General features: G+C 38.1%; 1 protein-coding gene across 1 annotated transcript in view; it reads left to right on the top strand.

Moving 5' to 3' along the window:
• Positions 1-12933, top strand: part of GTF2A1 (general transcription factor IIA subunit 1) — a 29291-nt gene that overhangs the window by 12693 nt on the left and 3665 nt on the right. Inside the window, exons 4-8 of the mRNA XM_048947567.1 lie at positions 1973-2037; positions 4035-4110; positions 7404-7537; positions 8391-8711; positions 11104-11193. Coding sequence (XP_048803524.1) covers positions 1973-2037; positions 4035-4110; positions 7404-7537; positions 8391-8711; positions 11104-11193 — 686 coding nt within the window. The remainder of the gene's footprint in view (positions 1-1972; positions 2038-4034; positions 4111-7403; positions 7538-8390; positions 8712-11103; positions 11194-12933) is intronic.

Raw genomic sequence — 12933 nt, 5'->3', positions numbered from 1 at the left:
AACGGGAGAGGTGGCCAATGCTCTATCTTTACACTGACTCATGGATGGTAGCAAATGCCTTATGGGGGTGGTTACAGCAGTGGGAGCAAAATAACTGGCAAAGAAGGGGTAAACCTACTTGGGCTGCTGAACTGTGGAAAGACATTGCTGCCCGAACAAAGAATATGGTTGTAAAAGTGCGCCATGTAGATGCTCATTTGCCCAAGAGTCGGGCTACTGAAGAACAGCAAAATAACCATCAGGTAGACCGAGCTGCCAGAATTGAGGTGGCTCAAATAGACCTGGACTGGCAGAACAACGGTGAACTATTCCTAGCTTGGTGGGCCCATGAGACTCAGGTCATCAAGGGAGAGATGCAATATACAAATGGGCTAGAGACCAGGGGGTAGATTTAACTGTGGATGCCATTGCACGGGTTATTCATAACTGTGAAACATGTGCCATCATCAAACAAGCCAAGAGGATGAAACCTTTCTGGGAGGAAGGGTGATGGCAAAAGTACAAATATGGGGAGGCATGGCAGGTTGATTATATCACCTTGCCACGATCTCGCAATGGTAAGCGTTATGTGCTTACTATGGTGGAGGCAACCACTGGGTGGCTTGAAACCTATGCAGTACCCCATGCTACCGCCCGAAACACCATACTGGGTCTCGAGAAACAAGTCCTGTGGCGACATGGCACCCCGGAAAGAATTGAGTCAGATAATGGGACTCATTTCAAAAATTCTCTTGTAAATACTTGGGCCAAAGATCATGGCATCGAGTGGATTTACCATATTCCCTATCGTGCACCAGCTTCTGGTAAAATTGAACGATACAATGGATTGTTAAAAACGATGCTAAAAGCACTGGGTGGCGGAACATTTAAGCACTGGGAGAAGCATTTGGCAGAAGCCACCTGGTTAGTCAATACCAGAGGATCTATCAATCGTGATGGTCCTAATCAATCCAGTTCCCTACATACCGTAGAGGGAGATAAAGTCCCTGTTGTACATGTAAAGAGCATGTTAGGAAAGGCAGTTTGGGTTCTTCCAGCTTCTGGAAAGGGCAAACCTCTCCGTGGTACAGTTTTTGCCCAGGGACCAGGATCCACTTGGTGGGTAATGCAGAAGAATGGGGATGTCCAATGTGTACCACAAGGAAACTTGATGCCGGGGGAGTGCAGTCAGTAATTCTATGTATATATATATATAGCCATGTGTGAGTAATGCATTTTAATCAGTTTTTGTTTGTTTGTATATATGTATATATATTTTAAGCATGATGTAACGATGTAGAATAAGGGGTGGAATGTCATGGTTCTATGGTTTTGTTTTTGTTTTTTATGGTTTCAGTATTCCACATCAAAACATCATGTAGTGTACGGGGCATTAAAGTGTCACTGCCCCAGTTCCGAGTACCTATCCCTGTACATTACAGCAGTCACGGGATCTGACCCTTCCGGGTGGGGGGGGCACTCTCTTGCTGCCTTGCAGTGGGTGCTGGAGGTGCTTTCCTAGACATTCCAAGCTTTTCAGGTTTGACTCGGTCCCTGGAACTCTCTCTCTTTTATCTTGTCTGATTTATTAATCTCAATTTCTACTAAATTGTATACATTGTGTTATTTTGTATTCCAATATTATAGTAAAATAAGTTTTCCTCCATAGATTGTTGCCGCTGCTCTTTTCCTCCCTTCCTTCCTTCCCATTTTTGTGGGACTGGGGTGGGGGGGGGAGGGCAGAGGCCTGTCGCCCCTGTCACGGACATAGATTGATCTGGTCAAATCCGTGACACTGTTGTATATTGTCTTGACAGTAAAACTTTCTGGTAAAACTTACCGAACTGTAAGATCAAAGATTGCTCAGTAGCTGTTTTTGCTGTGAAGCTCAGCTGATATTTGTGTGATGTTTTTTCTAAGTTATTTTGGTTTGGATGTTATTTTTGGCAGACTGTGTAGTGTTCATGAAGTGCTGTATTTTTCTGGTTTATAGCACCTCAGCAGCAGGTTATTGTGCCAGATTCCAAGCTGATACCACACATGAATGCATCGGGCATGGTAAGAAAAGCCGAGGCTTATACATCTATATGCTGTCATTATATAAGTTGTTTTGACTGAATAGTGAACACAAATCTGGTATTAGTCATCAGATGCTTAAAAGCAGGGAACGATGAAACTGTCTGTCTCTGTCTGCTTTCTGAATTCTGCTGCTGAAATGACAATCTAGAAGTAACCAGTTTTAGTTATAAAACTTAGTTTTAGTATATATAACTTAGTTTTAGTAACAAAGCTTAGGGCTTACGTGGATCCTCTGCTTTAAGTGGATGGTTGGACTGTGTTATATTGGAAGTCTTGTCCAACCTTGATGATGATATGATCCTATGATTCCAAGAGTGGTAAGCCTAAACTTTATTTAAATTGGAAATTGGAGTACTCTTGGTGTAAAGCTGTATGATTTATTTGTTGCATACTAATCCAACACTATTAAATGACACAAATATTGTATTTCCTAGATACAGGAAACAACATCAACTGTTCTGAAGTCTAAGCTTATAGCAAATGAAAGTTTATTTAGCAACTCAGATCCACCTTTTATGGTCGTGTTATTTAGATTCATTAATTTACAGTCGAATATATAGCAGTCTGGTCATTTATCCATTTCTCTCAAGAAGTTAATTTTGGTTGTTTTTTTTATTTTTAAATGCCCTGGCTTGATAAAATAAATATATTTATATACTTGGTTCTTGAAAACAACAGCTAATAATAGTTAAACATATTAAAACCAAAATTTATTACATTTTTACAACTTCTCTGGTAAAAACATATGAAGCAATGTTTCATGATTAGTCAAGGCATTGGTAACTTGCATAACCTTCAGTTCTCCATTACCTGCTGACCTTATTATAGAAAAGAATCTGAACTTCATTACTCAAGTAGAAGGATGTACTCAGAAGCTGAGAGCATGCTAATGTCTAGCTTTTCCTAAAGCATTTTACAACTATTTCAATGTAATTTCTAACTTCTGTAGAACAATTAAACATTTTTTTCCTCTTATTTAGTTAAATCTTATTGATGGATATTGCAAAAATGAGGTGGTGAGGATTTTAAAACTCAGGTGCTGTCAAAATACAAAAGAACTGTAAACTGCAGAAGACTACTATTCAATGAATAATCTGTGATGAAAGAGTTGGAATATTTATGTGTTTCTAATAAGCTTTTAGGTTGGTATTAAATAATGTATCTGACCTCAAATGTCTTGGAGAACAGTGACTAATGAGAATTTATTTATATGCCTTTGGGATATGTGAATGCAGAAAACCACTGCTAAGTTTTGCTTGTTTTTCTGTTGTTTTGGAAGTGGTATTACTACTATATGGATCGGTCAGTAAGGGGAGAATCATATTTCTTATAATCAGGATGTTATGTACTCTGCCCAGCAATGAAGTTTATATCCTTTCAGTAGCAGAGGGTAATTTCTCATGGTTCTTCTGTGGTGAGGAAAGGGAGGATTTTCAAAAGATAACTGCAGTTAGACACTTGAAGTAGAAAAACCTCTGGAGAAATTCGTCCCCCTATATGAGTCAAGGACTTAATGCAGATTTTTGTGTTTGGAACTATGTGAATTGTGTTAAAATGTAATTTCCATAAGATAGAATCATTACCCATTGAGAGTTCTTGGATTTCTCTTCTAACCAGCTGTCTTGAGAGAAAAAATAAGTCATTCTGTGAGCAATCAGTATGCTGTGTGCATATATTCACTTGAAAGAATTGTGTTATTTGGAACTTGAAATGTAGATCATTTGTAGAGTGAAGAAAAGTGCAAACCTGATTGCTGCTCCTTGTGGAAACAAGACAAGTGAAAATAATCACTGCTTAAGTACCTTATTTTCAGATTTGTAGGCTCATGTCTTTAGCTGCTTTGAAAATGTAAAGCTGCCACTTAAGCCATATGGTATTTTATTAGTAGGTCAGGAGAGGTGCATATTTTCAGGCAATACATTGTAACACGGAACACTGACTGTAACATTTCTTAAAAAGCTTTTCTTATATTTCAGAGTGCTGCAGCCACTGCAGCTACATTGGCTCTCCCTGCTGGTGTTACTCCTGTTCAGCAGATACTTACAAATTCAGGTAAGTCCCTTTACGCTGAGGTCATGTGTGGTTTTGTGGGTGCTTGTTGGGAGGGAGAAATTGTGGATTTTACTTTCTGTCATATATTGTTCATGTATCAAAATCAGGGAATCTTCACTGGGCTCTTGGACTGTTGCTCACCGGTCTTATGAACCTAACAGATTCCATGCGAGTCTTCCCTGCTTTTTAGACATGTGCATGAAGACAAACATTGCTGTCACTTCCTTTTGCATATTTCTGAGTACTGTGAGGTACAATGCCAACCATATTGAAAAGCAGGTGACAAAAGTGAAGGATAGCTTCATCTGTAACTGCAGATAAATGTGCCTTAATGATTGTGGTTCCTGCTGTGCTCATACAATGGAATTCCTAATTTTGTTGGCAATGCCAGTTTTACTTTAGATTTGTCACATATGTATACTGTTACGCTTTATGCTTAGAATATAATATAAATGTGACTTTCATGAACAGCTTCATTAACAGACGCTTTATTTGAGGCCATTCCCTCTAGTCCTGTCACTAGTTACACAAGAAAAGAGGCTGATCCTACCTCACTTAAAACCTCCTTTCAAGTAGTGAACAATAAAGTCTCCCCTGAGACCTTATTCCTCTTCTCCAGACCAAGCATTTCCAGTTCCCTCAGCCACTCCTCATAAGGCCTGTGCTTCAGACCCCCTCATCAGCTTCATTGCCTTTCTCTGACTGTGCTCCAGGGCCTCAATGTCTTTCTTGTAGTGGAAAGCCCACAGCTGAACAGAGTACTCAAGGTACAGCCTCACCAGTTCTGAGTACAGAGGGGCGATCACTTCCCTGCTCCTGCTGGTAACGCTATTTCTGGTACCAGCCATGATGCCATTGGCATTCTTGGCCTCCTGGGCACACTGCTGGCTCATGTTAAGCCAAGTGTTGACCAACACCCCCGGATCTGTTTCTTCATGCAGTCCTCCAGCCACTGTGCCTCAAACCTGTAGCATTGCCTGAGGTATTAAAGGAAGATCTGAGAAAGTTTGTTTCCTAGAATCAGTTGCTTTTCTTCCCAGAGTAATTCACTTAGTCTGCTCAGAATCATCTGGGACTTAACCTCCCTGCTTTATGCATTTGAATGTTTAATGAATACATGGTTGGAATGAAATTGAAACGTGTAGCTGTTCTAGAAATGTAAGATCTTCTAATTCCTAAGGAAGAACATCTGTGCTTTAGAAGAGTATTATATTGTTACTTCTGTTATGCTTATTATTTTCTTCTTCAGCTGCAAATTTCTGTAGTATGTTTTCTTTAAGGAGGGGGTAGAATAGCCTGCAGAACTGTATTTCCTTCCTTCTTTCAGATTTACTTACCCATTAAAGAAATTTTTGTAGTTTGCACTGATAGGAGAACAGAAAATAAAATCAATCTTTAGGGAAATATTTAAAGTTAAGGATTGTCTAATGTCATTTCTTCTGATTCATTTGAATAGAAATGTAAAGAGAATGTTGGAATATACCTTAGCTCCCCCTTTTCAGAGTTGGAGGCCAGCTGTACAAGCATGCGAGCCTTCAACACATTTTGTGAAGAGGTGTAAAATAATAAAGCTATAGGTTAGTTAAAGAAATAGAGATCAGAATATAGGTATTGTGGAAAAAGGAAGGAGAAATGAATAATGAATATAAGGGTAGACTTTTCAGAAAGACAGCTACATATTGAATTTGTAAAGACAGTTATGTACAGAAGGATTTCCTATAATGTGGTTATCAAAGGGACAGAAGTCCCAGGAGGGGGATGCCATCTGGCTAGATCTTGGAAATACCACAGCATTGGATAAAACTAAAGTGATGTGACTACCTGTGCTTCTTGTTTTGGTAGGTATTCATGTGGATATTGTGTACCTTGACTTCAGCAAGGCTTTTTAGCATGCTCTCCTGTGACATCCTCGTAGTTAAGCTTTGGAAGTGGAGGATAGATAGGTGCACAGTGAGGTGGATTGAGGACTGGCTGACTGGCAGAGCTCAGAGGATTGTGATCAGTGATGTAGAGTCTATCTGCAACCCTGTAGCTTGCACTGTTCCCCAGAGGTTGGTAGTGGGCCTAGTACAGCATCATCTTCAATGACCTGGATGAAGGGATAGAGTGCACCCTCAACAAGTTTGCTGATAATAATACAAAGCTGGGGGGAGTAGCTGGCACACCAGAAGGCTGTGCTGCCATTCAGTGAGATCTAGAGAAGCTGAGGAATTGGGAGGAAAGGAATATTAAGAGGTTCAATGAGGGCAAGTGCAGAGTCCTACAGCTGGGGAGGAGTAACAACAAACACCAGTGAAGGATAAGGGCTGGCTATCTGGAAATGATCTCTGCTGAGGTCAGGAGAGGGACCTGGGTGTCCTGGTGGACAATAGGTAGACAATGAGCCAGCAGATATCAGTGGTATTATGGGGTGCAATAAAAAGAGTGTGGACAGCTGCTCAAGGGGTGTGTTCTTCCCCCTCTACTCCATCATGGTGAAGCCAAATTTGGAGTACTGTGTCCAGTTCTGGGGTTTTTCAGTTCAAGAAAGACAGGGAACTTGTGTAGAGAGTCCAGCAGAGAGCCACAAAGATGATGAGGGGCCTTGAGCATCTCCCATATGAAGAAAGGCTGAGTAATCTGCAGCTGTTCAGCCCAGAGAAGAGAAGACTGAGAGGGGAATCTTACTGATTTTTAAAAGTAACTAATGGGTAGGAGTGAAGTGGATGATGCCAGATTCTTTTCAGTAGTGCTCAGCAACAGGAAAAGGGTTGGTGGGCACTGACTGGGATGCAATTCCATTTGAATATGAGAAAATCTTTGTTTTATGTGAGGGTGACAGAGCACTGGAACAGGTTACCCAGAGAGGTTGTGGAATCTCCTTTTCTGCAGATATTCAAAACCTGCCTGGATGCTTTCCTGTACAACCTACTTTAGCAGGGACATTTGGACTAGATGATCTCCAGAGGTCCTTTCCAACCCCTGCTGTTCTGTGATTCATTTGTACTCTGCCTATGTAATTTATCTTAGAAAACATGAGGTATGTTCGGAAGTAGAAACTAATACTTGAAATACTGTTTTGCTTTAGAGGTTTAGTCTTGGTTTGCATACTTCACAATGATAAACAGTCTTACTTAATGCTTCCTTTCTGGCACAGCTGCTATAGCACAGTATCTTTTAATGGGTGAAAACAGAATACAAAGCTCTTTAAATGTTATCAGTGTTCTTTCAGGAAACAGCCTTCTAAACTAAGGTAATTTTAAATGGAGATATCTGTTCTTTGATTAATTTGGTGTTTATTTATCTTACTACAGGCCAGATCCTCCAAGTAGTTAGAACTGCAAATGGAGCTCAATATATCATTCAGCCACAGCAGCCAGTTGTTCTACAGCAGCAGGTCATACCACAAATGCAGCCTGGTGGTGTACAAGCACCTGTTATACAGCAGGTAAAGAAAATAAATTAATACATACACTTGAAAGTAAAAACCTGATAGAAATTATTAAATGGGCTTGCATTTTTTTGCTGTCAAATTTAAACATTTATACAGAGACGGAAGTGGTATATTTAAAAAAGGATTGTGTTAAGGATGTTTTCAAAGACTAAATATTTTGGAATATTGTTTCAAATGTCGTTTTTATCCTTGCAAGACTCAGACTAGCATTGGTTTAAAATTGCTTTTGTATGAGTCCAATGACATATACATTGCTTGCACAATTTTAGTCACTATACTTTCACGAATGTATTGGTCAGTTAAATGATTTTGTGTTGCAGAGCATGTAGAGGAAAATGCCTTTAAGCAAACCCAAACAAATAAACAAAAACCCAAAGCATAAAAACAACCCCGCACCAAACCTGGACATTTCATTACTAAATACAGTAGATTTTATTGCCAGGATTTTTGTTCAGTTACAAGGTCAACTGTGCATCCAATTTGTTTAGGCATTGAATTTATTATTGTGTCACAGTTCTGCAGCTTAGACATGAATAACAATAAAATTTCAGGTTAAGTATTCTGTAAAGAAATTTTTAAAATACTCTCCTATTTGAGTTTAAACGTTATTCCACTGTGCTTGGAATTTGAGTGCAGAAAAGTACCAAGCAATTAGAGAAGCTGTGTTATTGAGGACTTAATTTCCTGTCTGATATAGATGGAGTATTAGTAACGTGTTTCTCTAATTAGTCCAAGTCAGATTGATATGCTGTCGCAGGGTTATCCCTAAATATAAGTCCACCACAGTATATGCTTCATTGTCTTCTGGTAGTCTGGTGTATTACCAATCACTATACTATTCCATCAGGTTTTGGCTCCAATTCCTGGAGGGATTCCCCAGCAGACAGGAGTGATTATTCAGCCTCAGCAGATCCTTTTTACAGGAAATAAAACTCAAGTTATACCTACAACAGTGGCTGCCCCTACAGCAGCTCAAGCACAGATTCCTGCAGCTGGTCAGCAGCAGCCACAGCAACAACAGGCACAACCACAAGCACCACTTGTTCTCCAAGTTGATGGAGCAGGAGACACATCATCTGAAGAAGAAGAAGATGAGGAAGAAGACTATGATGATGATGAAGAGGAGGACAAAGAAAAAGATGGAGGTGAAGATGGCCAGGTTGAAGAGGTAAAATTAACATCATTTCAGAAGATTGCAGAATGCCTGTATTTCATTTTTAATTTTTTCACCACAGTACTTAAAGAAATACTGTAATCCTCAAAGAATGTTCTCTTCCCATAATCTTGAAAATATCAGTGCTGTCTGTGTACTGTAGTTTCTTTATATCCCATACTGACGTGTAGAAACTGTGTATTATCAAAGCACCTTGAAATGCAGCTGGTATGGCAGGGGATAACAAAAAAAACCTGTTAATTGTGATGAGTGCCTTTTTAAAGATGATGGTATGAAAAGGTCAGCCCTGATATTATGAATCCTTCATAAGCAAATGGAAATAATCAACTCTATTTGGGATAGAGTGTATTCCAAAACCAGGTGGTAGGAGGAATGACAAAAGGTGAATGTATTTCTAATATACTGAGAGAACAAATAGGTGTGGTGATGTGGCCTGCACCTTTCTCACTGTTAGGTTGCCTTATATCATGCTAGAAGGGGCCTGAGAATGAAATTTGATTATAAAACATTTTTAAAAATACATCTGACCTTGATTTAACTAAGTCTGGAGTTAAGATTAGGAGCAAATGTTCTTAGTAGCTTGCTTAATAATACTGTGTGTTTAGTTTAGATTTTCCATTTACTTGGTTTTGGACTTTAGGCAGTGGTTCTAACTGAGTTTTGTTCTGTTGCACCAAAAAACATCAAAGAAAAAGCTAATAAGCTGAAAGTACTTTTATTACAGTTTCTGGCAGGAAACTTTGTAGTCCCTAAATCTATCTGTAAGATGCATTTTGAACTGTTGGATCACTTACACAGCTTTCTGCAGATTTTCTAGTTATCTTAAGATTTCATTTAAAATCCCAGTATGAGGAACATTGTAGCATTTCACCATCTTTATCACCCATGCATTATATATGCTGGTAGAACTTAAAATTTTTACCAAGGAGTTAAACTGGTTTTTTTGTAATACATCTAGAGTTGTGTCAAACAATATTTTTCTGTTAGAAGTTTTGTCCCTTTCCATTATACTGATTGGTACCGATGTCAGTCTTGAATGTGTTAACAGTTGCCTTAGTAAGTATGGCTCATCATGCTTCAATATTGTGTATTGTATAGATTTTTTTAATATGCTAAGGCTTCATCATTGGTGTGCCAGAGACCTCCCCATGACTTCTGCTTCTAGCATTCATCAGCAGGTAGTTAATGAGTTGAGTAGTTCTTTAAAACTTAATTATGACAGTAATTGATATTAGGAACTCTGGTACACCTTTTTCTTCTCTCACTTCCATTTTCTTAGTATAGCTTGTATATTTTGGGGCAGGTGGCAGGTGGGAAGATAATGATTAAGCAGAAGACCTGAGAAAAGCCATTTTGTATTTATTAGTGGTTTTTTTAAGATTTGAAGTACTTGCTGTTTAGATGAGGTAGAGAAAGAAGAAGAAAAAAAGAAACTTTTGCAGAAGCATTCTCACCATACTGCATAGAATGCAGTACATCAGAATTCTATTTTGACAAACACTAGAGGTTAGGTGCTTGAGGAAAGGAGTGAGAATGATTTAGAAGAGGTATCCAATTTAGAGATGAGATTTAAGACAATCCTCTTAAGTACAGGTGGGAAGGTCACGTGGGGAAGGAGAAATGAGGCTTGCAGTTCAATAGTGCTTGTAAATACCCTTGTGGCGTCATTTTGTAATCTTGCAAGACATGCACCGGTCTAAAGAAAAATAGTAATGAATAGAGGAAATAACACAACTTGGAAGACTTCTGAGGAGGAAAGGCCACTTGTAGAAAGACAAAAAGTTGAAAATTATTTTTAAGGAAAAATATTTGTATCTGGAGAAATTATTTTTACCTATCTCTGCATCATCTTAAAATATCTTTTTTCCTCCTCTGCAAACTTCCTGCTTGTGTTGAGATCTGTTGCCATTTGTGGTACATAAGACAAAGATAAGTATGTCCTGGAGTTTCTATTCCTAGTGGAACGTAGAGAGATGTGAATAATGTTTTATTTGCATTGCTTAGATGCTTTAGAAAAAAAGAAAACACACGTAAGGATAAGTTTTTGTGAAGAGACATTGCAAGTGCTAGAACTTTTAGAATAAAGGAATGAAAGTGATTGTGGTGTGTAGTGATTTCATATGATGTGATGATGAAAGACTGCTGTGCTCATAATCTGTCCTGAACATTGAAATTGGGCACTGAAATTGGTAAGGACATCCCCCTTGTATTATGGATGGCAGAAAGAAAATGTATATGAGCCCTCTGCTGGAAAGCTGAATACTTTGCACCTCCAATGCTTATGTAGGTCCATGCCAACAGACTGTAGCCTGGTCTGGCATGAACAATCTAAATAACAGCTGTAACTATACTAAACATTGCAACTTTTGCCATGTATTTCTTTCAGGAGCCTCTTAACAGTGAAGACGATGTGAGCGATGAGGAAGGACAAGAACTGTTTGATACAGAAAATGTTGTTGTGTGTCAGTATGATAAGGTAAAATATAAAACACATGCAAGTATTCTAATTTGTCTTATTCCTTCAAGCCATAATTTTTAAGTGATGAAGTATCCTTTTGTGACTGTCTAGTACAGGTAGATCTGTAAAGGTTATGTGAATGTTAATGCAAGAACTACCTGTCATTTATATAAAAGCTGTTTTTTTTTGTTTACTTGTTTGATGCTGTTTAGCTAGACTTGGTGGTACTGAATAAAGCTTAGAAAAGTTTGGTTGAATTTTTTTCTTCTTCATAACTATCTGTGATCTTTAATAAAAGATCAGTCATCTATGCTCTGGAGAAGTGAACTATCATAAGTAAGCTTTGTAGTTTACTGTAGCCGTAAATTAAAGTAGTAGCCATCAAGGTTTAGACTTAGTAGAAAATTGTTTACTGATCACTAAAAATTCCTCTTTTTGATGACTGTATACTTTTCAGAGGAGAGTGTTCTTTCTGTGCTATTCATTTTTTTTAATTTTTATTTTCAGAAAAGGTAATGTGGAATGCTTTTGCTTATTTTGCTTTAAGTTCTACTGAACTCTCTGGTCTTCTCTTGAGTTACTACTTTATTTCTGTATGTTTGCCCCAAAATACTTGAGTCTATGTGCATTCATCTTGAAATTGTTTTATATTTGTCCAAAGGCTCTTGGACACTTTTTTCTTTACTGAGGTAGTAGATTTTCTTTTTTTTTTTCCTGTGAGGTGACTTGGACTGCGAAGAATAAGGATGCTTTCTAAAGCAGAAGAAACACTGTTGAATTAAAAAGCTCTACATTTCAAAGAATGACTTGAGTAAAAAATCTTCAGTTATTTCAGCATTCTGCTTGGACTTTCATATTTCAAAAAGAATTCAAGATTGAGGAAGGCAGTATCTGCAAGCTAGCCATCCTTCTCTTCTAGATTATAATCAGAAACTATTAGTTTGGAAACAGTTCATGAGAGTTATTGCTTACTGACACTTTTGTGTTCGATCTGTTAAAATTTACAGTGATCTTTCTTTCTCTTGGACAGTATCTCACCTCTCTGAAAGATCCTCTCTCTAAATTTGTTTTCCCATTGCTTAGTTGTTCTAATGGCACGATGTATTTGTTCTGTGCTTACAGTATATTTTACTTAAAAAAAAAAAAAAAAGAGAATCCTAAAATATTCTTCTGTCTTTATACTGAATTTAAAGCTCTTGCTTATTCTTTATCTCGCGTCAATGGGAAGATGTATCATAAAGAGAGGATCCGTTACCATCGTAGAATTGTAGGGGCTCTGGAGATCGACTAGTTGAACACCAAATTTTGTCACTGACCATTATGATAGGGACTCACTGTGGAGCAAGGAAGAATGTCTTCTTTTCTTTTCTTTTTTTTTCTGTTCTAGAATTTCTTGGGTTGTTGTTGATACTTGGACTGATCACCCAGCTTAATCTTACAAATTTTTGTTATACAAAGCACACCTTAAATACTCAGTATTTTGATTGAGAAGACTGTATAGTTTGAAGTTGAAGATGGAGTGTGTTGAGCACTCAGCTTCGTTCCATCATCCCCATCTGGAGATCTTACTTTTCTCACCTGACACTTTAAGATAGAGCAGGAATGTAAATCATATAAAATGACTTACCACTGAGAACAAACTATAGAATATAAGATTAACAGATATATGCATTACCAGCTATGCCATCTTATGCATTTTTTTTAACATAAAGATTTTCAGACTGAAGTCTTTTTAAATAATCCATTTGTCTTTCAAAC

This window comes from Lagopus muta, chromosome 6 (genome assembly GCF_023343835.1).
Source record: "Lagopus muta isolate bLagMut1 chromosome 6, bLagMut1 primary, whole genome shotgun sequence".
In the NCBI taxonomy this organism is placed as follows: domain Eukaryota; kingdom Metazoa; phylum Chordata; class Aves; order Galliformes; family Phasianidae; genus Lagopus; species Lagopus muta.
This window is presented reverse-complemented; position numbering and strand designations above follow the sequence as displayed.